This window comes from Pecten maximus, chromosome 18 (assembly GCF_902652985.1).
Source record: "Pecten maximus chromosome 18, xPecMax1.1, whole genome shotgun sequence".
NCBI lineage: Eukaryota > Metazoa > Mollusca > Bivalvia > Pectinida > Pectinidae > Pecten > Pecten maximus.
This window is the reverse complement of record NC_047032.1, coordinates 10,169,083-10,192,857: the sequence shown is the minus strand read 5'-3', so window position 1 is coordinate 10,192,857 and position 23,775 is coordinate 10,169,083. Positions and strand designations below refer to the sequence as shown.

The window sequence follows — 23,775 nt, the reverse complement described above, 5'->3', positions numbered from 1 at the left end:
CAACAACAACAGGAGCTGGTTGTGGTGTTTCAACAACACACTGGTTGAGTGTTTGATGTGTGTGTTTCAACAACAAGGAGCTGGTTGTGGTTTTCACAACAACAGGCTGGTTGATGTGTTTCAACAACAACAGAGCTGGTTGAGGTGTCTCAACAACAACAGAAGCTGGTTGTGGTGTTTCAACAACATGAGCTGGATGTGGTGTTTCAACAACAACAGGAGCTGGTTGAGGTGTTTCAACAAAGGCAACTGGTTGTGGTGTTTCAACAAAGGCAACTGGTTGTGGTGTTTCAACAAAGGCAACTGGTTGAGGTGTTTCAACAAAGGCAACTGGGTGAGATGTTTCAACAACAGAAACTGGCTGCGGTGTTTCAACAAAAGCAGGAGCTGGTTGAGGTGTTTCAACAACAACAGGACCTGGTTGTGGTGTTTCAACAACAGGACCTGGTTGAGGTGTTTCAATAACAACAGGAGCTGGTTGAGGTGTTTCAACAATAACATGAGCTGGTTGTAGTTTTTCAACAACAACAGCCACTGGTTGTGGCGTTTCAACAACCTGAGTAGCTGGTTGTGGTGTTTCAACAAAATGGACTAGTTGAGATGTTTCAACAACAGCAGGAGCTGGTTGAGGTGTTTCAACAACAACAGGACCTGGTTGTGGTGTTTCAACAACAGGAGCTGGTTCAGGTGTTTCAACAAAAATAGGAGCTGGTTGTGGTGTTTCAACAACAACAGGAGCTGGCTGAGGTGTTTCAACAACAGGATCTGGTTCAGGTGTTTCAACAAAAATAGGAGCTGGTTGTGGTGTTTCAACAACAACAGGAGCTGGTTGAGGTGTTTCAACAACAACATGAGCTGGTTGTAGTTTTTCAACAACAACAGGAGCTGGTTGAGGTGTTTCAACACCTAGGACTGGTTGAGGTTTCAACAACACAGAGCTGGTTGAGTGGTTTCAACAACCAGACTGGTTGTGGTGTTTCAACAACCTGGTGCTGGTTGAGTGTTTCAACAACTGAGAGACTGTTGAGTGTTTCAACACAATAGCTGGTTGAGGTGTTTCAACACAACATAGACTGGTTGGTGTTCACAACAACAGAACTGGTGAGGTTTTCACACTGGATGGTTGTCAACAACCGAGAGCTGGTTGTTTGTTTTCCAACAACATGATCTGTTGGGTTTTCAACAACCGAGAGCTGGTTGGGTGTTTCAACAACAACAGCTGGTTAGGTGTTTCAACAACACATGAGCTGGTTGGGTGTTTCAACAAACATAGACTGGTTGGGTGTTTCAACAACACCAGACTGGTTGAGTGTTTCAACAACAACTAGAGCTGGTTGGGTTTTCAACACAAAATGACTGGTTGAGTGTTTCAAACACAGGAGCTGGTTGAGGTATTTCAACAACAACAGGATCTGGTTGAGGTGTTTCAACAACAACAGCAACTGGTTGAGGTGTTTCAACAACCCGAGTAGCTGGTTGAGGTGTTTCAACAACCTGAGTAGCTGGTTGAGGTGTTTCAACAAACCGAGTAGCTGGTTGCGGTGTTTCAACAACCTGAGTAGCTGGTTGAGGTGTTTCAACAACCTGAGTAGGTGGTTGAGGTGTTTCAACAACCTGAATAGCTGGTTGAGGTGTTTCAACAACCTGAGTAGCTGGTTGAGGTGTTTCAACAACCTGAGTAGGTGGTTGAGGTGTTTCAACAACCTGAATAGCTGGTTGAGGTGTTTCAACAACCTGAATAGCTGGTTGAGGTGTTTCAACAACCTGAATAACTGGTTGAGGTGTTTCAACAACCTGAATAACTGGTTGAGATGTTTCAACAACCTGAATAGCTGGTTGAGGTGTTTCAACAACCTGAATAACTGGTTGAGGTGTTTCAACAACCTGAGTAGCTGGTTGAGGTGTTTCAACAACAGAGTGCTGGTTGATGGTGTTTCAACAACACAGACTGGTTGAGGTGTTTCAACAACCGATAGCTGGTTGAGGTGTTTCAACAACAAGACTGGTTGAGTGTTTCAACAAACAGTGCTGGTTGGTGGTTTCAACAACCTGAGTAGCTGGTTGAGGTGTTTCAACAACCGAGTAGCTGGTTGCGGTGTTTCAACAACCTGAGTAGCTGGTTGAGGTGTTTCAACAATCTGAGTACTGTTGCGGTGTTTCAACAACCTGAGTAGCTGGTTGGTGTTTCACAACCTGAGACTGAGTCTGGTTGGGTGTTTCAACAACACGAGTCTGGTTGAGGTGTTCACAACACAGATGCTGGTTGTTTCAACAACGAGTAGTTGTTGGGTGTTTCAACAACAACGGAGCTGTTGGGGTTTCAACAACAATGCTGGTTGAGTGTTTCAACAACAATAGCTGGTTGAGGTGTTTCAACAACCTGAATAGCTGGTTGAGGTGTTTTAACAACCTGAATAACTGGTTGAGATGTTTCAACAACCTGAGTAGCTGGTTGATGTGTTTCAACAACCTGAGTAGGTGGTTGAGGTGTTTCAACAACCTGAGTAGCTGGTTGCGGTGTTTCAACAACCTGAGTAGCTGGTTGAGGTGTTTCAACAATCTGAGTAGTTGGTTGCGGTGTTTCAACAACCTGAGTAGCTGGTTGAGGTGTTTCAACAACCTGAGTAGCTGGTTGAGGTGTTTCAACAATCTGAGTAGTTGGTTGCGGTGTTTCAACAACAACAGGAGCTGGTTGAAGTGTTTCAACAACAACAGGAGCTGGTTGAGGTATTTCAACAACCTGAGTAGCTGGTTGAGGTGTTTCAACAACAACAGGAGCTGGTTGAGGTATTTCAACAACAACAGGATCTGGTTGAGGTGTTTCAACAACAACACGAGCTGGTTGAGGTGTTTCAACAACAACAGCAACTGGTTGTGGCGTTTCAACAACCTGAGTAGCTGGTTGAGGTGTTTCAACAACCTGAGTAGCTGGTTGAGGTGTTTCAACAACCTGAATAGCTGGTTGAGGTGTTTCAACAACCTGAATAGCTGGTTGAGGTGTTTCAACAACAGATGCTGGTTGGTGTTTCAACAACCAGAGCTGGTTGAGGTGTTCACAACATGAGCTGGTTGGTGTTTCACAACAACTGAAGCTGGTTGGTGTTTCAACACCAGTATGTGGGTTTCATGTGGTGTTTCAACACAACAGAGCTGGTTGAGGTTTTCAACAACATAGCTGGTTGAGGTGTTTCAACAACCACTGATTGGTTTCAACACTGAATGGTTGGGTGTTCAACAACCTGAGTAGCTGGTTGAGGTGTTTCAACAACCTGAGACTGGTTGAGGTGTTTCAACAACCTGAGTAGCTGGTTGAGGTGTTTCAACAACCTGAGTAGCTGGTTGAGGTGTTTCAACAACCTGAGTAGTTGGTTGCGGTGTTTCAACAACCTGAGTAGCTGGTTGAGGTGTTTCAACAACCTGAGGAGCTGGTTGAGGTATTTCAACAACCTGAGTAGCTGGTTGAGGTGTTTCAACAACAACAGGAGCTGGTTGAGGTATTTCAACAACAACAGGATCTGGTTGAGGTGTTTCAACAACAACACGAGCTGGTTGAGGTGTTTCAACAACAACAGCAACTGGTTGTGGCGTTTCAACAACCTGAGTAGCTGGTTGAGGTGTTTCAACAACCTGAGTAGCTGGTTGCGGTGTTTCAACAACGTGAGTAGCTGGTTGAGGTGTTTCAACAATCTGAGTAGTTGGTTGCGGTGTTTCAACAATCTGAGTAGCTGGTTGAGGTGTCTCAACAACAACAGAAGCTGGTTGTGGTGTTTCAACAACATGAGCTGGATGTGGTGTTTCAACAACAACAGGAGCTGGTTGTGGTATTTCAACAACAACATGAGCTGGTTGAGGTGTTTCAACAACAACAGCAACTGGTTGTGGCTTTTCAACAATCTGAGTAGTTGGTTGCGGTGTTTCAACAACCTGAGTAGCTGGTTGAGGTGTTTCAACAACCTGAGTAGCTGGTTGCGGTGTTTCAACAACCTGAGTAGCTGGTTGAGGTGTTTCAACAACAACAGGAGCTGGTTGAGGTGTTTCAACAACAACAGGATCTGGTTGCGGTGTTTCAACAACCTGAGTAGCTGGTTGAGGTGTTTCAACAACTGATTGGTTGGTGTTCACAACAACAGAGCTGGTTGGTGTTTCAACAACAGGAGCTGGTTGAGGGTTTCAACACTGAGTCGGTTGGTGTTTCAACAACAGGAGCTGGTTGGTGTTTCAAAACAAGGACTGTTGAGGTGTTTCAACAACCTGATAGCTGGTTGGGTGTTTCAACAACAAGACTTGTGTTTCACAACCTGATACTGTGTGTTCACAGTGTTTCAACAACTAAGCTGTTGAGTGTTCACAACAAGCTGTTGAGGTGTTTCAACAACTGAAGCTGGTTGAGGTGTTTCAACAACTGATCTGGTTGAGGTGTTTCAACAACACGAGCTGGTTGGGTTTTCAACAACCGGACTGGTTGAGTGTTTCAACAACAACTGGTTGTGGTTTCAACAACCGACTGGTTGGGTGTTTCAAACAACTGGTTGTGTTTTCAAAACAATTTTCAAACAACTGGTTGGTGTTTCAACAACAGAGCTGGTTGAGGTGTTTCAACACACAAGCTGTTGGGTTTTCAACAACAAGCTGTGAGTGTTTCACAAGTGGTTGAGTTTTCAAACAACAGACTGGTTGGGTTTCAAACAACTAAGCTGGTTGAGGTTTTCAACAACCTAGAGCTGGTTGGGTGTTTCAACAACTGAGTAGCGTTGAGGTGTTTCCCAAAGCTGATGGTTGGGTGTTTCAACAACTGAGTAGCTGGTTGAGTTTTCAACAACAACTGATTGTGGTTGTTTTCAACAACAAGCTAGGAGTTGTGGTTCACAACACAGGAGCTGGTTGAGGGTTTCAACAACAGATGCGGTTGGTGTTTCAACAACATGGTAGCTGGTTGTGTGTTCAAAACAACTAGAGCTGGTTGCGGTGTTTCAACAACCTGAGTAGCTGGTTGAGGTGTTTCAACAACCTGTGTAGCGGGTTGAGGTGTTTCAATAACGGCAATTGGCTGAGATGTTCCAACAACAGCAACTGGTTGAGGTGTTTCAACTTTATTAGGAGCTGGTTGACTTGTTTCTACATCAGTGACTGGTTGAGGTATTTCAACTACAGTAACTGGTTGAGGTGATTGAACAACAGCAGGAGCTGGTTGAGGTGTTTCTGCAACAACATCAACTAGTTGTGGTGTTTCAACAACCTTAACAACTGGTTGATGAGGTTCTACAACGGCGACTGGTTGTGGTGTTTCAACAATCTGTGTAGCTGGTTGAAGTGTTTCAACAACCTGAGAAGCTGTTTGAGGTGTTTCAACAACAGCAACTGGCTGAGATGTTACAACAACAGCAGGAGTAGCAGGTTGAGATGTTTCAACAACAGCAACTGGCTGAGATGTTCCAAAAACAGCAACTGGTTGAGATGTTCCAACAACAGCAACTGGCTGCAGTGATTCAACAACAGTAGGAGCTGATACAGGTGTTTCAACTACAGTTACTGGTTGATGACTTTCAACAACAGCGGGAGTAGCAGGTTGAAGTGTTTCAACAACAGCAACCGTTTGAGATGTTTCAATAACAGCAACAGGGTGCGGTAATTCAACAACAGCAGGAGCTGGTTGAGGTGTTTCAACTACAGTAACTGGTTGAGTTGATGGAACAAAGGCAACTGGTTGAGGTGATTGAACAACAACAGGGACTGGTTGAGGTGTTTCAACAACAGCAACTGGTTGAGTTGATGGAACAACGGCAACTGGTTGAGGTGATTGAACAACAACAGGGACTGGTTGTGGTGTTTCAACAACAACAGGGACTGGTTGAGGTGTTTCAACAACAACAGGGACTGGTTGAGGTGTTTCAACTACAGCAACTGGTTGAGGTGATTGAACAACGGCAACTGGTTGAGATGATTGAACAACAACAGGGACTGGTTGAGATGTTTCAACAACAACAGGGACTGGTTGAGGTGTTTCAACAACAACAGGGACTGGTTGAGGTGTTTCAACAACAACAGGGACTGGTTGAGGTGTTTCAACTACAGTAACTGGTTGAGGTGATGGAACAACAGCAACTGGTTGAGGTGTTTCAACAACAACAGGGACTGGTTGAGGTGTTTCAACTACAGTAACTGGTTGAGGTGATGGAACAACGGCAACTGGTTGAGGTGATTGAACAACAACAGGGACTGGTTGAGGTGTTTCAACAACAACAGGGACTGGTTGAGGTGTTTCAACAACAACAGGGACTGGTCGAGGTGTTTCAACAACAACAGCAACTGGTTGAGGTGATTGAACAACAACGGCAACTGGTTGAGGTGATTGAACAACAACAGGGACTGGTTGAGTTGTTTCAACAACAGCAACTGGTTGAGGTGATTGAACAACAACAGGGACTGGTTGAGGTGTTTCAACAACAGCAACTGGTTGAGGTGATTGAACAACAACAGGGACTGGTTGAGGTGTTTCAACTACAGTTACTGGTTGATGACTTTCAACAACAGCAGGAGTAGCAGGTTGAAGTGTTTCAACAACAGCAACCGTTTGAGATGCTTCAATAACAGCAACAGAGTGCGGTAATTCAACAACAGCAGGAGCTGGTTGAGGTGATTGAACAACGGCAACTGGTTGAGGTGATTGAACAACAACAGGGACTGGTTGAGGTGTTTCAACAACAACAGGGACTGGTTGAGGTGTTTCAACAACAACAGCAACTGGTTGAGGTGTTTCAACAACAGCAACTGGTTGATGTGATTGAACAACAACAGGGACTGGTTGAGGTGTTTCAACTACAGTAACTGGTTGAGGTGATTGAACAACGGCAACTGGTTGAGGTGTTTCAACAACAACAGGGACTGGTTGAGGTGTTTCAACTACAGTAACTGGTTGAGGTGATGGAACAACGGCAACTGGTTGAGGTGATTGAACAACAACAGGGACTGGTTGAGGTGTTTCAACAACAACAGGGACTGGTTGAGGTGTTTCAACAACAACAGGGACTGGTTGTGGTGTTTCAACAACAACAGGGACTGGTTGAGGTGTTTCAACAACAACAGGGACTGGTTGAGGTGTTTCAACAACAACTGGAGCTGGTTGTGGTGTTTCAACAACAACCGGAGCTGGTTGTGGTGTTTCAACAACAACAGGGACTGGTTGAGGTGATTGAACAACAACAACATGGACTGGTTGAGGTGTTTCAACAACAACAGGGACTGGTTGAGGTGTTTCAACTACAGCAACTGGTTGAGGTGATTGAACAATAACAGGGACTGGTTGAGGTGTTTCAACAACAACAGGGACTGGTTGAGGTGTTTCAACTACAGCAACTGGTTGAGGTGATTGAACAACAACAGCAAATGGTTGAGGTGATTGAACAACAACAGGGACTGGTTGAGGTGTTTCAACTACAGTAACTGGTTGAGGTGTTTGAACAACGGCAACTGGTTGATGACTTTCAACAACAGCAGTTGGTTGAGGTGTTTCAGTAGGAGTTGGTTGAGGTGTTTCAGTAACAACATCAAGTAGTTGTGGTGTTTCGTCAAAGGTGACTGGTTGTGTTGTTTCAATAACCTGATTAGCTTGTTGAGGTGTTTCAACAACAGTAAGTGGCTGCAATGTTTCAACAACAGCAGGAGCTGATACAGGTGTTTCAACTACAGTAACCGTTTGAGATGTTTCAACAACAGGGACTGGTTGAGATTTTACTTCAACAGCAACTGGACGTGGTGTTTCAATCACGGTAACTGGCTGACGTGTTTCAACTAAAGTATCAGGTTTAGGTGTTTCAACAATGGCAACTGGTTGTGGTGTTTCAACTACAGTAACTGGTTGAGGTGTTTCAATTACAGTAACCGGTTGAGGTGTTTCAACTCTAGTAACCGGTTGAGGTGTTTCAACTACGGTTACTGGTTGAGGTGTTTCAACTACGGTTACTGGTTGAGGTGTTTCAACTACAGTAACTGGTTGAGGTGTTTCAACTACGGTAACTGGTTGAGGTGTTTCAACTACAGTAACCGGTTGACGTGTTTCAACAAAAGCAGGGGCATCGTTAGTCGTTTCAACTATAGGGCGAGATGTTTTGTGTATGTCATCTACATCAACTGGTTGGGGCTTGCTAACTATTGTGACTATCTGAAATGTTTGCTTTGCTTGTTTTTCTTGTGTATCTCCCGATATAGGAAGTGTTGATGAAGTTTGAATGACTTGTGGAATTGGTGTCTCTGGTTCTGTTTGTGATGGCCGTGTTGTATGAACAGTTTCTGTCTCTTTAGTCTGTGTATCCCCATCTACATGAGTGTCTTGTTGGTCTGGTTTCGGTGATTGTTCAATCTCTACAAGATCGTGAACTATTGCATGATGAGGTGAATCAGTGTCTATACCAAGATTTTCATCTTGTTTGATATTCACAAGAGCATCAACAGATCCCATTCTAGCTGATGCCATTTCAAGTTGTTGTTGTTGCAGTTCAAGCCTGATCGGTTCTTCCTGAATAGTTATTATCTCTTCCCGTTGTTGAACTGGTTGGTGTTGAATGCGTTGATTTGACGGTAACTCCAAACTCGTTTTTGCATTGAGTTCTTCAGCAGTTTGTTGTTCAAGATATTTTGATTCTTGATTATGATTTGTCTTACTGGGTAAATACCCAACAGAATGCTGCTGAAGGGTTGTATGGTCAACCAGCAACTGGTCTTCCTTTGGAACAATAATCGGTAGTACAGATTTGGCCAATGGTTGTGTTACCATGGAATCTGTTTCATCTAAGCCAGGACTAACATAGGGTTGTTCTACAATCCCCAGATCCATCCCATCAGTATCCTCAATCTTAAATTCCTCGGGTTGTGTGTTTGCGATGTGATTACCTGGTGCAGGATCAATTGTACCCAGTGTGTCTGGTTGTGTTGTTTTGCTCAAATGTTCCGGATTCTTATTTGAAAACAAAGACAATTTTTCATTGAAATCAGGGAGTTCCTGTTTTACAACTGTTGGTTTGGGTAATATAGTTTCCTCTGTCTCTTCCACATCTGTTACCCTAGACAAATTTTCTACTGATGTCTCTTGAATGCCTCTTGCTCCTGTTGGGTTAGGTTGGTGTTGTAAAGATAACTCATTATCATGGGAGTTTGTTTGTTGTAAGAGAACTGCCTTACCAGGACCCGCTGATTCCAGTAGTTCTGCTTGTAGTGAAGCACTTGGATTATCCCACAGGTTGGTAATACACTCTCCGTGCATCAGGCTCATCCAATGCCTTTTCCTGGTCATTTTTCTGTCTTTCCTTCACGACCTCGTGTAATTCAATTTCATGGCTTATTAATGGGGGAATGTCTACTGTTTGTATCTCGCCGTGCGATGCTTCTACCGATGCTACATGATCTTTGGTATCTTCGACCTTTGATTCCAGGACATCTTTTTCTTCAGTTTGCTGACTTCCATCTTCATCAACATTTTTAATACATTGAAGATGTTGAAATGAAAATGGATCAGCAACTTCTTGAGTGTTTTCACACTCCAAGACATCTTCACATTTCTCATTACAAATCTCAATGAGTGGTTTGGAAAATTGAAGAGTTTTTTGTGAAGTTTTGCTCACTTTAATTTGTTCTCTATGATATTTTGGCATGGAACCCTCTCCATTTACATTCTCCTGGAACGTGACGATGGACTGTGGCAGAGGACCTGCCACATTGGTTTCTGTTGGTTTGACCGGCTCAGTGCGTTGTCTTACCGGTGTCAGATTTCCCAGTGAACCATCAGGTGATTGTGCAGAATTTTCAAAGAAGCTGATGAGATCCGAAATTTCTCTTGAGACAGGCTCTGGGTCTCCAATCGGCCCTTGTCTGTCTGACAAACTCACTGAGTCAGGGTCAAAGTCTATTTTGTAATGTAACAGATATTCAGAGGGGGTGTAGGAGTTCAGTGACCCTTCTGGATCTGTTCGTGGGGTTGTGTCCTTAGCAGGATCCAATTTAAGTGTCGTGTCCCCATTTGAGGTCAGATTTGAGGTTTGCGGGATGTTTGAAGATTCAGAATGTATCTTAATTGGTTGAAGAATTTGTTGTTTTTGTTCAACAACCGCGGATGTAGCTGATGGAATTTCTTCAGGTTTACTGAAACTGTCTAGTGGTGGTTCTTCCGGTTCTGTTTGATCAGCTGTTGTCTCTTGACCACGATTCCAGCTAAACACGGGTGCGTTACTCCTGCTGATAACTGGCTGTCTACTTCGTGTGATTACTGGAGAATGCTTTCTTTCAACAATCGGTCTGTCAACTCTGCCAACGATTGGCTGGTCACTGCGAAGGATTAACTGTGAGTTACTTCGTTGAATAACTGGATGGGCACTTCTCTTTATAATAGGCTGTTCGCTCTGTGTAATAATCGGTTCTGGTTTTTGTACAATAACAGGTTCTCCTTTATGACTGATCACTGGTTGTACAATTGGTCTCTCTGACTGATTCTCTAGCTTCATTTCAGATGTTCCACCTGTGCTTGTTTCATTAAATTGATCCAAATTAATGTTCAGAATAGCATCCATGGCATCATCCCTTTCTCTGGAATGTCCAGTAGTCTGTGCAACCTCAGATGACTGTTTCCTTGATCGCGAGGAAGATTTCCTCCGAGCAGTTTTCCTTTCATCAGGATCAGAATCAGAATCGTCCCATGAATTATAATCCTCAAATGTCATAGAGTATTTGTCCTCATTTTCATCCCCTACCAAATCTTCCAATTCTCCATCCGAGTCGTCCACCTTTGTGTCTAATGAGATTTTGTGTATATTAGGTGTTTCCGATGCCCCAGTGGGTTCATGAGATTGATTTTGTACATCTAATAGTAATTCCTGGGTTTTATCTATTTCAGTAAAGTCTTCGTTGTCAATGGTTTCCCATGACTCTCCCTTTGCGTCTATCAGAGGCTGTTTTGTTCTGTCAATTCCCTTTGGCCGATCAAGTTCCTCTACATCTTCCACTTCTGGTTCCAGTATCACTCTGGAGTCAACAAACATATCATCCTTTAATTTTTTCTCCTGGTATTCTGTTGATTCAAAATTGAGTATGTCCTCAAACAATTGGTCATAATCCTCACTTTTTCCTTCGGTTTTTATTTCCACAGTTCCACGGTAAATCTCGGCCTGTTCCTCTTCGTTACTGTCATTTTCAATGAGATCATCTATCAAGTTATCTATTTCTGTCTCCCACTGTTGAGCACCTATTGCTTCATCATGGCCTTCCTGCTTTGACATTGGACGTTCAATATATTTTCCTTCAGTCTCCTGTCCTTGACCTTGACCCTGTGTGTTTTGTTCCAGATCCAATTCTTCAGGAACTTTATGAACTATAATGCCAGACCCAATGTTTGTCTCAACAGCTCCATCTGATTCCCCTGTAGACTCATGAACAACGGAAAATGTGTGCATAACTTGAACTTCTGAATCTGAGGAATCTGTAGGCAGCCTCTCTCGGAGTCTGTCAGTCCGACCTTCATTAACATGACTAATATTTCTTCCAGGTAGAATATGTTTAATGCCATCAACGTTGAGTTCCTCTCCCATCTCTTCTGTGATCAACTCATTAGATTCTGTGTTAGACTCCACTGGTTTTAAATCTAGTTTCAATTCTAATGCCAGCTCTGTAGGTTGGGGTTTAACATTCATTTCAGGAGCAGGGTCCGAATCATTTTGATGAATTGGAGTGTCCGATTGATACGTCTCCACCTCCAGTACTGGCTCTGGTAGATTCCGCTGATCAACTTCTTTTCTGCGTTCAGTGGCAAATCCACTATCCTCAGATCCATTGCCTCCTACAACTGCTGAAGCATCATCACCGGAGACCAGATCTGATCTTGGAGTTATCTCCCCTTGATAAGACGGACGCTTTGCTGCCACAGTCTCTTTCCATGCATCAATGTAGGACTTGTATTTGAAGACGGGTGGCACATCAAGACTTCTCTCTCCAGCATATCTTGCTGTTTCATTATCTTGAGTAGTTTCTTTCAAGTCCTCATCTTTGTTACGTATATCGTAACTACAGTTTTTGGATGCTACCATATCCCTCCAAGAATCGATATAAGATTTGTATTTGAATTCAGGTGGTACGTCTTCATAATCATATTTTTCTTTCACAGCTTCCTCATCAACATCAACAGGAGTAGTAATTGCCTCCAGCTTATCATGTGTAGCATCTTTCGTGGTCAGCTTTTCAAGTTCCAAAGCAATTTGGTTTTCTACATCAACAATACCCCTTTGTTCTTCCTTCCTTTTTGTCTGCGTATTGCTGTTCTCGATGCTAAAGTCTGTTGTTGCATCAGTGATGCTAGCAACTACTGCTATTTCATTTTCGTCATTTGTGCCCTTCTTACCAAGCAATTTATCTAGCTCTGCCGCTATCTTGTCGTCTACACCGACAAGTTCCTTGGGTGCTAATTTCACTTCAGTGTCCTTTCCAACTTCAGGGAGTTCAACAGTTTTGTTTTCCGTGTCATTCCTTAATGTTTCATCCTCTGTTTGTGTTCTTTCTGTTGTGCCTAGTTCTGGCAGCTTGATCGTTTCCATACTAACTGCTTGTTTTTCATCATCTGTAAGTTGTTCAACTGCCCATTGTTTGCGATACTTTGGATAAACAAAGTCGACCTGTTTGAGTTTCTTGTTTCCTGATTTGAGTTCCTCCTCAAAGTTTGATCCATGTTGTTCACCTTCCTCATTTCCTGTTTCCCATCCACCTCTGACGGGTGGTATGTTCTCATTTAGCTCAGCTACCCCAATATCAGATTGATCGTCGCACTCCGCTTCATTATCCATATTCACTAGCGCATCACTGCTTGCCTTTTCGCCAACAACCTGGTCGTCCAGTTGATTTTTAGGTGAAATCTCCCCACTGATGTCGATAGCCTCCACCGATCCTTCATCAGCGGATCCATCAATATCCTCTGCTGTTTTTGTTAATTCCAGTCTTTGCTCTTCATCATGCTTCCTTGGAGATACGATCGATTCTTTCTCCTGCTCCCTGATCTTTGTTTCTTTGTTTTCCTTGGGGCTTACTTCAGCTGTTTCCAGTTGGTCTTTTTGCATCAGGGCACGTGCCACTTCTTTGTCTTCACGTGACATAACCAAATCAGTGACAGCTTTTACATCGGATTTGTCTTCAATATCAGTATCTTTGTTTATTGTACATACAGATTTCTCATTCAAGCTTCCATCTTTACATTTCAAAATCTCTTTGTCTACATTCCTTTTTCCTTCATCAACTTTAACCGGATGGTCCAATTTCTCTCTTTCATCTGTATCTTTTGACGACATCAATTGTTCCACATTATCAGTTTGAGATTTGATATTTGAATCCTCCTCTACCTCAAAGGCCTCATCTGCTATTACTGATTTGAGGAGGTCCATTCGTCCTGTCCTTATTGGTGCCAGTTCTTTTGATTTTGTCTTCTTCCTTTTTATCTTTTTGAATTCCTGCCATCTCCTCTCCAAATCCTCCGGAGATCCTATCTTTATGAAAGGCTGATGTTTTACCTTAGATAATTTTGTTTCTAATTTATGCGTCTTTTTCCTGACAACCTTCTGATTATCTTTGACAATTTCCTTTGTCTGTCCATCTGTCTTGTTTTCTGGGTTCTCTTCCGACAGTTTTAACTGCAGCGATTCATTCTCACTTTCTGAGAAGAACATCCTACGATCTTTCTCCAAAACTCCTTCCCTTTCTTTCTTGCTGCGGAGTTTCTTTTTCCGTGCTTTGGCCAGTAGAGCTGGAAGTGGCCCACTGATAGCCATATCGTGATATGTCACACTTAATGGAACTCTACGACTAACCGAGACTTCACCCTCACTTTCTGAATATTCAAACTGATCTGACGGAACATTAGCACTTTCCCCGTCATTATTTCTTTCTGCTGCTGCAAACTCATTTGGAAGATTCTGAAAAGACTGGACTTTGTTGAGTTTGGACGCTCTCAATTTTTCATCATCAGTCAGTACACCAACAGCACTGTGCTCTGGACTATCATGCAGTGTGGGTGTATTATTTTCAAATTGCTTATTGCATGCAGAGGACATTTTCTCATACTTACGTCCATCTCCGGTCAGTCTTACCATTCCCTCAGAAAAATGTTCAGTTTGACCAGGGCTATCTTCGAACTCCTCTGACTTTTTCTCCGACCTTTCACCCTTGACCTTGGCATTTGACATCACAGATTCTGTACCCTGTGAACTACCACTGTCTTGTACAGCCTGGTATGAATCTAGTGACACAGTTTCTGTCTTTTTATTCTTGTTCATTTCATCACTTCCTGAATTATCAAAATCATCAGAATAATTATTTTCTGATTCTTCTTTGATGTCTGGAAGACTTCCTCGGTGCTCCAAATGGCTGTCTTTAGGGAAAACACCTTCCTGGCAAGCGTTATCGGCGGATTCGAACTCATCCTCCTCTACACTGATCTGAAGAACTTTTCCAGACTCTGAATTTTTTAAATCCTTAAGTTTTGTATTCTTGCTGAGTCTAGGTGATTCTTGTTTCCTGGGTGAATCAACGTCTGTTTCTATTTCTGAAACTTCATCACATGTATCTAATGCCACATCCTCCAGGAACTTTGTAAGTAATTCCTCTGCACCATTGGCTCCTTCAGCTAATTTCTGTGCCAAAACAAATTCAGATTTCCGCGTCTCAGGCTTGCTGAGTACAGGTTTGTGTGAATGTGTAGTTTCAGTGCTGCCGGGTATCTTTTCTACCACAGAATCAAACCTAACATGTCTATCTGGTTTTAATGTCCTATTTTGATTGGCTGCTTCACCATGACCATGACCTTGACTGCCCCTATGACCTTCACCCTCTGACCCATGTGACTTGCATTTTTGTCCCTTGAGCTCAACATCTACAAAGATAGAGGAAACAGCCTTTAGTTCCAATGTAAAACGTGTTAAAAAATTTACTGTTATTTTTCTAACCTTATGAATATAATTATCATTACCATTCTTATCAATTCACAATTAAAAACTGCAAATTGCTAAAAAATTAATTAAAAAAATTAAAAAACATTTTTTTAATACAGTAAGTTAACTTTAAAAACTTATAAAAGTAAATAAAATTTTATCCATCCAATATCAATGTATTTTGTATTTGAAAATAACCTAAAACTGACCTGTTGAGATCTCGGGTCACAGCAAGTTATGCAAGGTCATGAGGTGAAAGGTGAAACTTGGTCACATGACAGTCAGGTGATTGGGATGGTGACAATAAACAGCAATCATTCATGTAACGTGGTCATGTGGTGTTACCCCCAGTTAATCCGTGTGATGGTAGTAGTCCAGCAGTGAAAAACAAAATTACAGGAAATCACAACAAAGGGGGATAATTCACATTCAAAATGTAAGGTAAAGTGATGGTGAGCTTCAAACATCAAATTAATAATCTAAAAAAAAAAAATGAAAAAAAAAAAAAAAAAAAAATGATGATGAATCAATGAAATATTCACAATATTTTTCAAAATGCTTAAAAATATTTAGTTAGAGTGATAGAAGTTAAACATCAACAATAGGCTGGTAGGGAAAACTTTAAAAGGCATTAGAGGTAAAAGTGTAGAAATTTAAAAACTCAACTGTAGAATTTAAAAAATAACCTGAACCAAGAATTTTTAAAATAATTTCTTATCAAATACAAGTATGTTCTATCAAAAGAGAGAAGAAACACAATAATAGGGTTGTATAAAATTGGTCTTGTTCATATTCAAATTTTGTTTAAAAAAGTATAAATTGATGTAAAAACAGTAAAATTCACTGCCATTACAAAAAAGAATAGAAGTGTGTATAATTAGGTTTTGTCATGCTTTCTAAACAATTTTCTTGGAAATAAAGATATCTTCAAGAAAAAAGACTATCAGGATCATTGTATAACTTTCTCTTAAACAAAAATGATTACTTAACATATTCGCCAATATTCTAAGTCATGTGACATTTGATTACAATAACTGAAAATATGAAAAATTATAATTAAAGTGAACAATGTGTTCATTAATTATGATAAATCAGTGTTACAAACAATTCATATCTGCAAGAATTTACATCTTTGAATATTTTAGAAATTCATTAAAATCTTTACATCTCTCATTTGTTTCTAATTGTTAGTAAACGTAAATACATTTATCTTAAACTTTAAAAATGTATATTAAAGCATTATAAAATCTAAAATTTGCTTATCTTCAACTTAAAAAGTATGCTAAGTTAGAAATTTATCAAATCTAAAATTCATCAATCTTCAAGGGTACAATCTTCTTATTAGATTTTAAGTTAAGTGCAGCAGATATGAGTTTGTGTGTGACACCAGAACAAACAATAACTATAATTGTGAGAACGTTAAAACATGCTCCGGATTACCATTATGGTCAAGTGATATAATCATCAATATCAAATTCCGTTTGAATGATGAAAAAATATGAAGTATGAAAAGTTTTTGACTATTAATAAATTTACATTGTAATTTTTTTATTTATTTTTTTTATTTTTTTACATATTTTTTTTTTAATGATATTACAGTATTTCAACATTTTCCTCCTTTTTTTTTTTAATTGAATTTTTTTTAAATCTCAATATTTCTACTTTTTAGCATGTATGGTGAATATTTAATTAGAATTGATTAATTAACTTATAGACTTCCAATTATTATATTTAAATTTGTGTATTTGCTACGTACAGTACTGTACTTCATTTTTCCAGGATAAAAAATTTGAAATTTACTATTAACGATTTTCGCTATTTAATGGATCAAGTCATTTGATCACTAACTTTAAATCACAAGTGTTTCTGTGATTAACAGATTTATAATTATCAAAAGTTTTCAAGCATGACTTTCACTTTAAAAGGCTACAGAAAGTTTAAAGCAAGGTACTTCGGAGACCACAACATCAGCATGCAACATCAGTTTACACAAACTATAACTGGTGAACCATTCATAGTGAGTTTGATGGTGTTTTATCAGAAATACAATGAAGTTTAAAATGCTGAATCAACCTACAAAAATAAAATTAAAAAGGTCACTTTTCTAGAAAAGACTATAGTCTGAAAGTTACTCAGCTATACAGCATTCCTAGAAAATGTCTACAAACAATGTGATATTAAGCAAAACTTGGATGTATGTGTGATAACCTCATTTCATAATATAAAACGCACACTAACACTCTATATATAGATATATATTTAATGATCAAAATAAAAAAAAATCAGGGAATGCTAATCTATCTGCTCTAGATTCTAAAGGCTTTTCTACATTTAAAGAAAATAAAAATCATAATAAATTTTCTTTTTAAATGTATCTAAATTAGAAGTTTCAAGCTTCATGATAGCATATAAAAATTGTAAATGAAGTAAAAATGAATTTATATAATAAATGTTTAAAGCTTCATGCACTTTGCAGCAGCTGCCGAACAAAGTTTTTTTTTTCAATGGGAACCCATAAAATCATGAATTATTTAAAGCTATGAAATGTTCATAAATCTTGGGGCAACATGTATTCGTTGTGACGCACACACGTACAGCAAGCTCGGCATTACAAATCTATTAAGTAAGCAGATGTTCTCAAGATTGAGGATTCCTTGTAGATTTAAATTATAAACCCTTTCTTGATGTTCATTTTATTTATTGTTTAATGCTTCTTTAAGTATTCTTAACATTTTTATTATCATTTTCTCAAATTTTTTATGAGAACTATACATACACCATTACAGCTACCCTCTTCTTTTTTGTACATTTCTATAAAAGAGCTGATGGTTTTATATACCTTAAATTTGACTGATTTTTTGTACATAAACGTCCCTGTCCCTTGCTCACAATTTATTAAGTAAATACGAGTTTCAGCTGACCATAATGATACTCCATCGAGTGTAAAGACACAACATATAAGGGCATAATGATCAGACAACGGACTAATCACCCCCGTCTGTAGACGTTCTCGCTCCTGTTTCTTTTCCTGTCGAAGATGTAACGACAACATGTACATATGATGACGCCGGCGACGAAAAATGATGACAACGATGACAATATTTCACAAGTCTTTTTAGTACATATCTACAATATGTATTACTTATAGATATACAAAAGTTTATTAAAATTGAAAATCAATCAACAGACAACGTCAAAAGCTACAAAACGGGATGTGTTAGTTTGTACTTTTATGACTAACAACAAAAAGGTATATTGAAAGTTTTATTTTAATTTTTTTTTTCTTTTTTGTTTAGAGAACAAATAATGTTGACCAATGATTGTGTTGTAACTCGATGATAGGAGCACAAAACTAATAACAATAAACTGTTTCCATGGTTACAGAAGCTTTTTATACATTTACATATCATTCAATCTATGAAAGAAATATCACTTTCCTGAGTGAAATGAATTTTTAGCAATTTTGACTATTTTCTGTAAGTTTTGCAAAATCATCAATGCCCAAAGGCTACTAAAAATCAAAATCGACACTAAAATTTGTTAAAAAGTTTAATCGTAAAGATAACAAAACACAAAATCCTCATTGGCTATTTTTTAGCAAATAAAATCATTTCACGAAGGATAGGGACCAAGGCTATGCTCTATACAAAATATAGGCCAAAAAATTATGTGCGTTTTGCTTTTAAACTATTAAAAATAGTTATGATCTCAAATGAAAACCATACAACCATTTTGTCACTCTGAAACAAAAAAATAGTACTACAATTTTTTCTCTCATCCTAAATCTAAAGGAAAATTTATAAAAAAAATCTATAATTCTTTTTCATATCTAAAAATAAATTATAAAAGGGGACACTACTCCTATTTGTTAACAGATTTCCAAAAGGTTCAATAAACTTTCCACAACCCGTATTATCTGTAAATGAACTCTGCCCATGCAGATTCATCAATTTTAAAATAGTGAGCTAAAAAAAAGCTCACACATAAGCCCCTCTCCAACTTAAATACTATAAACTTTTACACTAGATGAATTAAGGGGCTCATCTGAAAATAAATATTATACTAAAAACTTTTACATTAGGGGAGGGGGCTTATTGAGGATAAATATGGTACTGAAATTTTACAATGGGGGAGGGGGCTTATTGAGGATAAATATGGTACTTTAACATAAGGAGAGGGGGCTTACTGAGGATAAAATGGTACTGAAATTTTACATTAGGGGAGGGGGCTTATTTGAGGATAAATATGGTACTAAACTTTTACATTAGGGGAGGGGGCTTATCTGAGGATAAATATTGTAAATATATATATGGACCCTCTGACTGACAACATGTGTCTGTCTATCATAAGACATATATCCCTCCAATTGTCCCCCTCTCCTCTCTTCATCTCCTCGTCTGCTATCTTCCCTCTACATTATAATCTATACTCCCTCTATCAAACACACTCACATCATACTTCACAGTTCTGTCTCCAAATCCATGTGTATATATATCCTTGGCCTAACATCAGCCAAATAGAGATAATATCACTCAAAAGGTTAAAGCTCACATCTATATTAAAATGACCTACCATTGGTTGCTTTCTTTTCACCTTCATCTTCTTCAAAGTCATCATCGTATGCATCTGATTCTGATAAAAAAAGGATATAAAAAAAATATAAATTAAATTTTTTTTATTAACGTCATTATATTACAAATAGTCTCCAGTGAAATTTGTTTCAAGTAAAGATAGAATATTCTGTTATGCTAATATAAATAGGGGCTTGAAATGAAAATCAGTATATTTAATTTACAATTACACCATCAGGGACTATATAAACAAATCTATCTTTACAGAAGAGAACCTATACAAACTGTAACAAAATGGTAATGCATAAAAGTAGTAATTTTGGTCTCAGTTCATGAAATCGGGATGAAATATTTACTTGGGAAAAATAAATCATGATTTTTTGATATACAATACAAGCAGGAAATGACAAAACAATATCATTATTATTATGTTGACATATACACAAATATAAACAACATTAATCATGCAATATTTATTAATTATGGACGTTTGGTGAGGTCAATATAGTGTTTTACTAACCTGGTAGAATCAAATATTGACCGAAGACAAAGCCGGATAATCTACCAGGTTAGTATTACATCATACCAACCAAATCTAAAGTCATCTTTTAAATTTCTTAACAGAGATCTACATTTGGGCATTATGTGATGTCACAATGATTATGACGTCATAAACACTATTTCTAATAGAAATATGAGGTCAATAACTCAAAATATTAACCTCCAAGTTACCATGTTAAACCACTGAAAATTGAGAAAATTGTACCATATCTAATACAAATTCCTATAGCTGTAATACTAGCTCGTACAATGACAAAACTATGTATACCTTAACCCCCAAAAGACTACCATTTGGTTTGTTTTTGTTTAACGTCCTATTAACAGCCAGGGTCATTTAAGAACGTGCCAGGTTTTGGAGGTGGAGGAAAGCCGGAGAACCCGGAGAAAAACCACCGGCCTACGGTCAGTACCTGGCAACTGCCCCACATATAGGTTTCGAACTCGCAACCCAGAGGTGGAGGGCTAGTGTTAAAGTGTCGAGACACCTTAACCACTCGGCCACCGAGGCCAACCCAAAAAAAAAGACTGCCACATGAATGTAATGCTAAGATATATATATAGCATGATATTATTATAATTATAGCATGTTTGAACCAAATATATTTTCACTCTAGCATAATATTTTTGTAGCATGTCTGAATCCAATAAATATTCACTATCAGGAATTGAAGCACCAGAGGAAAAGATTTTATACTGTAAATCTTAAACACCGATGATCAAACTAGCACGCCTCCATATTGGTCATGAACTAAAGCAAAAATAAAGTTTTTTGTATACAAACTAAACATGTCATACAAGAACAGCATGCATTATGGGAAGGGCATAAATATACACTGCTATAATCACTCGACTTTTTTTTCAGGATTCTACTCCAACTTATTGTGAAGATATCAATTTGTGCAGTGTACATGATAAGGTTTTAAGTGTAGGGCCTCAGGCTCCAAAGACTCTTTCTGTGAAGTGTTAAAACAGTTCAAATAACATTGCTCAAACTTGTGATGACATTCAATGTAGTTGTGTACAAATTCAGACAGTTACTTCAATTTGTGATGACAGGATTGTGAACGAAAACAATGACTCCAATTTGTGATGATATGTAGACACATCAATAACTGATGTCCATATTTCCATCGAAAAGCTTTTCCTTAATAAGAAAAGACATGTGTATGTATCAAATATAAACTTAATATTTTCAATTAATTAGCCATGATAATATCGAAAGTCAGACAGTTATTATCCACAAAAATGTCAAAAATAATCATACCAAAAAGTTATATTTTTGTTTCAGTTTGAATAGACTAAAATGTCCTTTTATTAGAGAAATTCTGTTACAAACAAACTGAGTATCAAAACAGTGGTGCCCTCTGGTGATAAAAATAAGGTAAAACAACAGCTCCACCTGGTGACAAAAACAAGCATTCCTGGCTTACACATATCTACACATAACAATTAAACATGTGTGTTGTTTAAATACCATCTTTGGCATTGTTTTTGTCCTCGTTCTTGTGTAAATCATCATCCCTTTGAGGAGTGGCCTCCTCACCTTCAACATGTATTTCCAGATTTTTTTTATCCTCATCATCTGAAAACAGGTACATCCATCTAGAAATACCTATCTTTTTTTGTCTTTAAATCTTTGGGTTGTTTCAGGAATGACGTATTCCAACCGTTATCTTATAAAATAACTTCAAAGTTTGTCTGAAGAATGTTTGTCATGTTTGACTTGTGGTTGAGTTAAGGGTATATGCTACCTTATACATAATTCCTGTGACTTGTTAGAGATTTGAAGTGTTAATTTGAATATCAATAATCCAAAACTATTTCATTATACCCACTTTTGTTTTCGGATGCTATAAAAAAAAAAGTTTCTATATGTAGAAGCAGAACAGAATATTTCAAGTATGAGAAAATACGAAGACATTTTTTGGTAAAATTAAACAATGGTATTGAAAAATGAGTCAATTGAATACTAGTACCAGAGATTCTGATCACGTTGAAAAGAAAAGAAAGTTCTATATCATATCTTATGATAGCCATATCCCAGACTTTTAGGAAACTATAATAAGCATTATTATCGAAAAGTACAGCACCACGTATCTCTTCAACACCCCACAACTTCTTACCATCAGTTTTTTCATCCTTTCGTTTTGAAATTGGTTTCGGAACAATAACTTCCTCTCGGATCTCCTCTGCTTTGTTGGACCTCTGTTTGACAGGGACTGGGCGCTTGAGACTCCTGGGAGTGGCCTGTGTGTTCAGGGCACACCTGTATACAGGTAAAAATTGTACTAGTATGCATTATATGAAGGTATTCAGTTACCTAGCTCCAATTGAGCTGGTCAAAATCTGCTAGAAATATATCATTACATATATGATTTCAATAAAGTTTGTTAAAATCAAATTTGTGGCAATGAAAATTGTTGCAATCACCTCTGAATATAGCTGCTTAAAAATTGTGAAACTAAATTGTGCTTTGAAAAGTTTCTTTAAATTAGGGTTAAATGTTGTAGAGTTCAAGGTCAATGATAATGTCAAAGGTCACAGTAAAGCTTAAACCTGCACTCTGACGGAATAAATATTTCATATATCCCACAGAAACAGCTAGATTATAAATAACATCAGATTCAGGTTCCTGGATTTGATCAACCAAAAAAATTTTGTTTTACTTAAAAGAAAGATTTATTTTTAGACTGATTATACCTGTAGCAAGGGGTGGCTCCCTCTACACCCAACAAACTGAAGTGTCCGAGCTTTCCTCCAAGTCGGACTCCTTTAAAGTGTTTGTATTCACAGCAGCGGCTGATCCGGAAGTCCATACGACCATCAATGTATACAGACAGACTGAAGGGGTAACCACGGTGACGGCGAGATATAAAAGTAAACTTGTCTGTAAAAAAATCAAGGTCAAACATCTTATAATCAAACATGTATACATTTTCAAATCAAATGTTGAACGAATATTTGAAATGAAAAATGTGATTTCAAAATAGTCTTAAGGGGCATCTAAACAGCAAATCCAGTCAAAACATTGATATTTTACAGGCCTATAAATCCCTATTATGGTGCAATGTCACAGAAGTAACATGATGAACGTTTAGTATGTATCATGGCAAACAGTGGGACTTGCTATTGACATGTAATTTGTTAAGCTGTTTGTAAATACCAACAAAACGTAAGAAAAATGCATGTTTCAGGGGGACATAATTAACTCATTTGTGTCCCATATATTACGCAAACTTGCCATGTCGTTTTGCTCACAAGTATCTAAAGCACAATATAGGAGCATTGGTTTGACCAGCTTTTACGTTATCATATGTATAAACGCTGTTTTTATTTTGACCTTGAATTGCAAATGGCGGTCGTGAATGATATCACACAAATACGGCATATAAGAAGGTATATAAAACATCAAAAATGCTCTTCTTAGACAATATAAAGTATTCTTGAAGTGGCAAGAAGACTGCTTTTATGAAAAAATGTTCAACCGCTGAGTTTGGGGTAAAATATGCCTATTTCTGAAAAAGGCTGCAAACTCACCAGTTTAACAAATTGACATTAAAATGTTCATGTTACTTTGATTAGATGTCTTTTTAAAAGTACGATATAGGAGTTTTGTTATTGACTGAAATGCCTCCTGTAAGCCATATTTGTGTAATATTATTCTCAGCCGCCATTTGCATTTCAAGGTCAAAACA

General features: G+C 38.5%; 1 protein-coding gene across 11 annotated transcripts in view; it reads right to left on the bottom strand.

The window, feature by feature from the left end:
• The window catches only part of LOC117316697 (serine-rich adhesin for platelets-like), an 83,771-nt gene that overhangs the window by 36,660 nt on the left and 23,336 nt on the right, over positions 1–23,775 (bottom strand). For 9 of the 11 annotated variants that reach the window (XM_033871432.1, XM_033871439.1, XM_033871433.1 and 6 more), the window contains 4 exons: positions 22,781–22,967; positions 22,204–22,346; positions 21,555–21,662; positions 19,521–19,580 (listed from right to left, as the gene is read on the bottom strand). In XM_033871432.1, coding sequence (XP_033727323.1) covers positions 19,521–19,580; positions 21,555–21,662; positions 22,204–22,346; positions 22,781–22,967 — 498 coding nt within the window. Of the gene's footprint in view, positions 1–19,520; positions 19,581–21,554; positions 21,663–21,915; positions 21,931–22,203; positions 22,347–22,780; positions 22,968–23,775 lie in introns of all 11 variants that reach the window. The other 2 variants (XM_033871437.1, XM_033871438.1) reach the window with 2 other exon arrangements.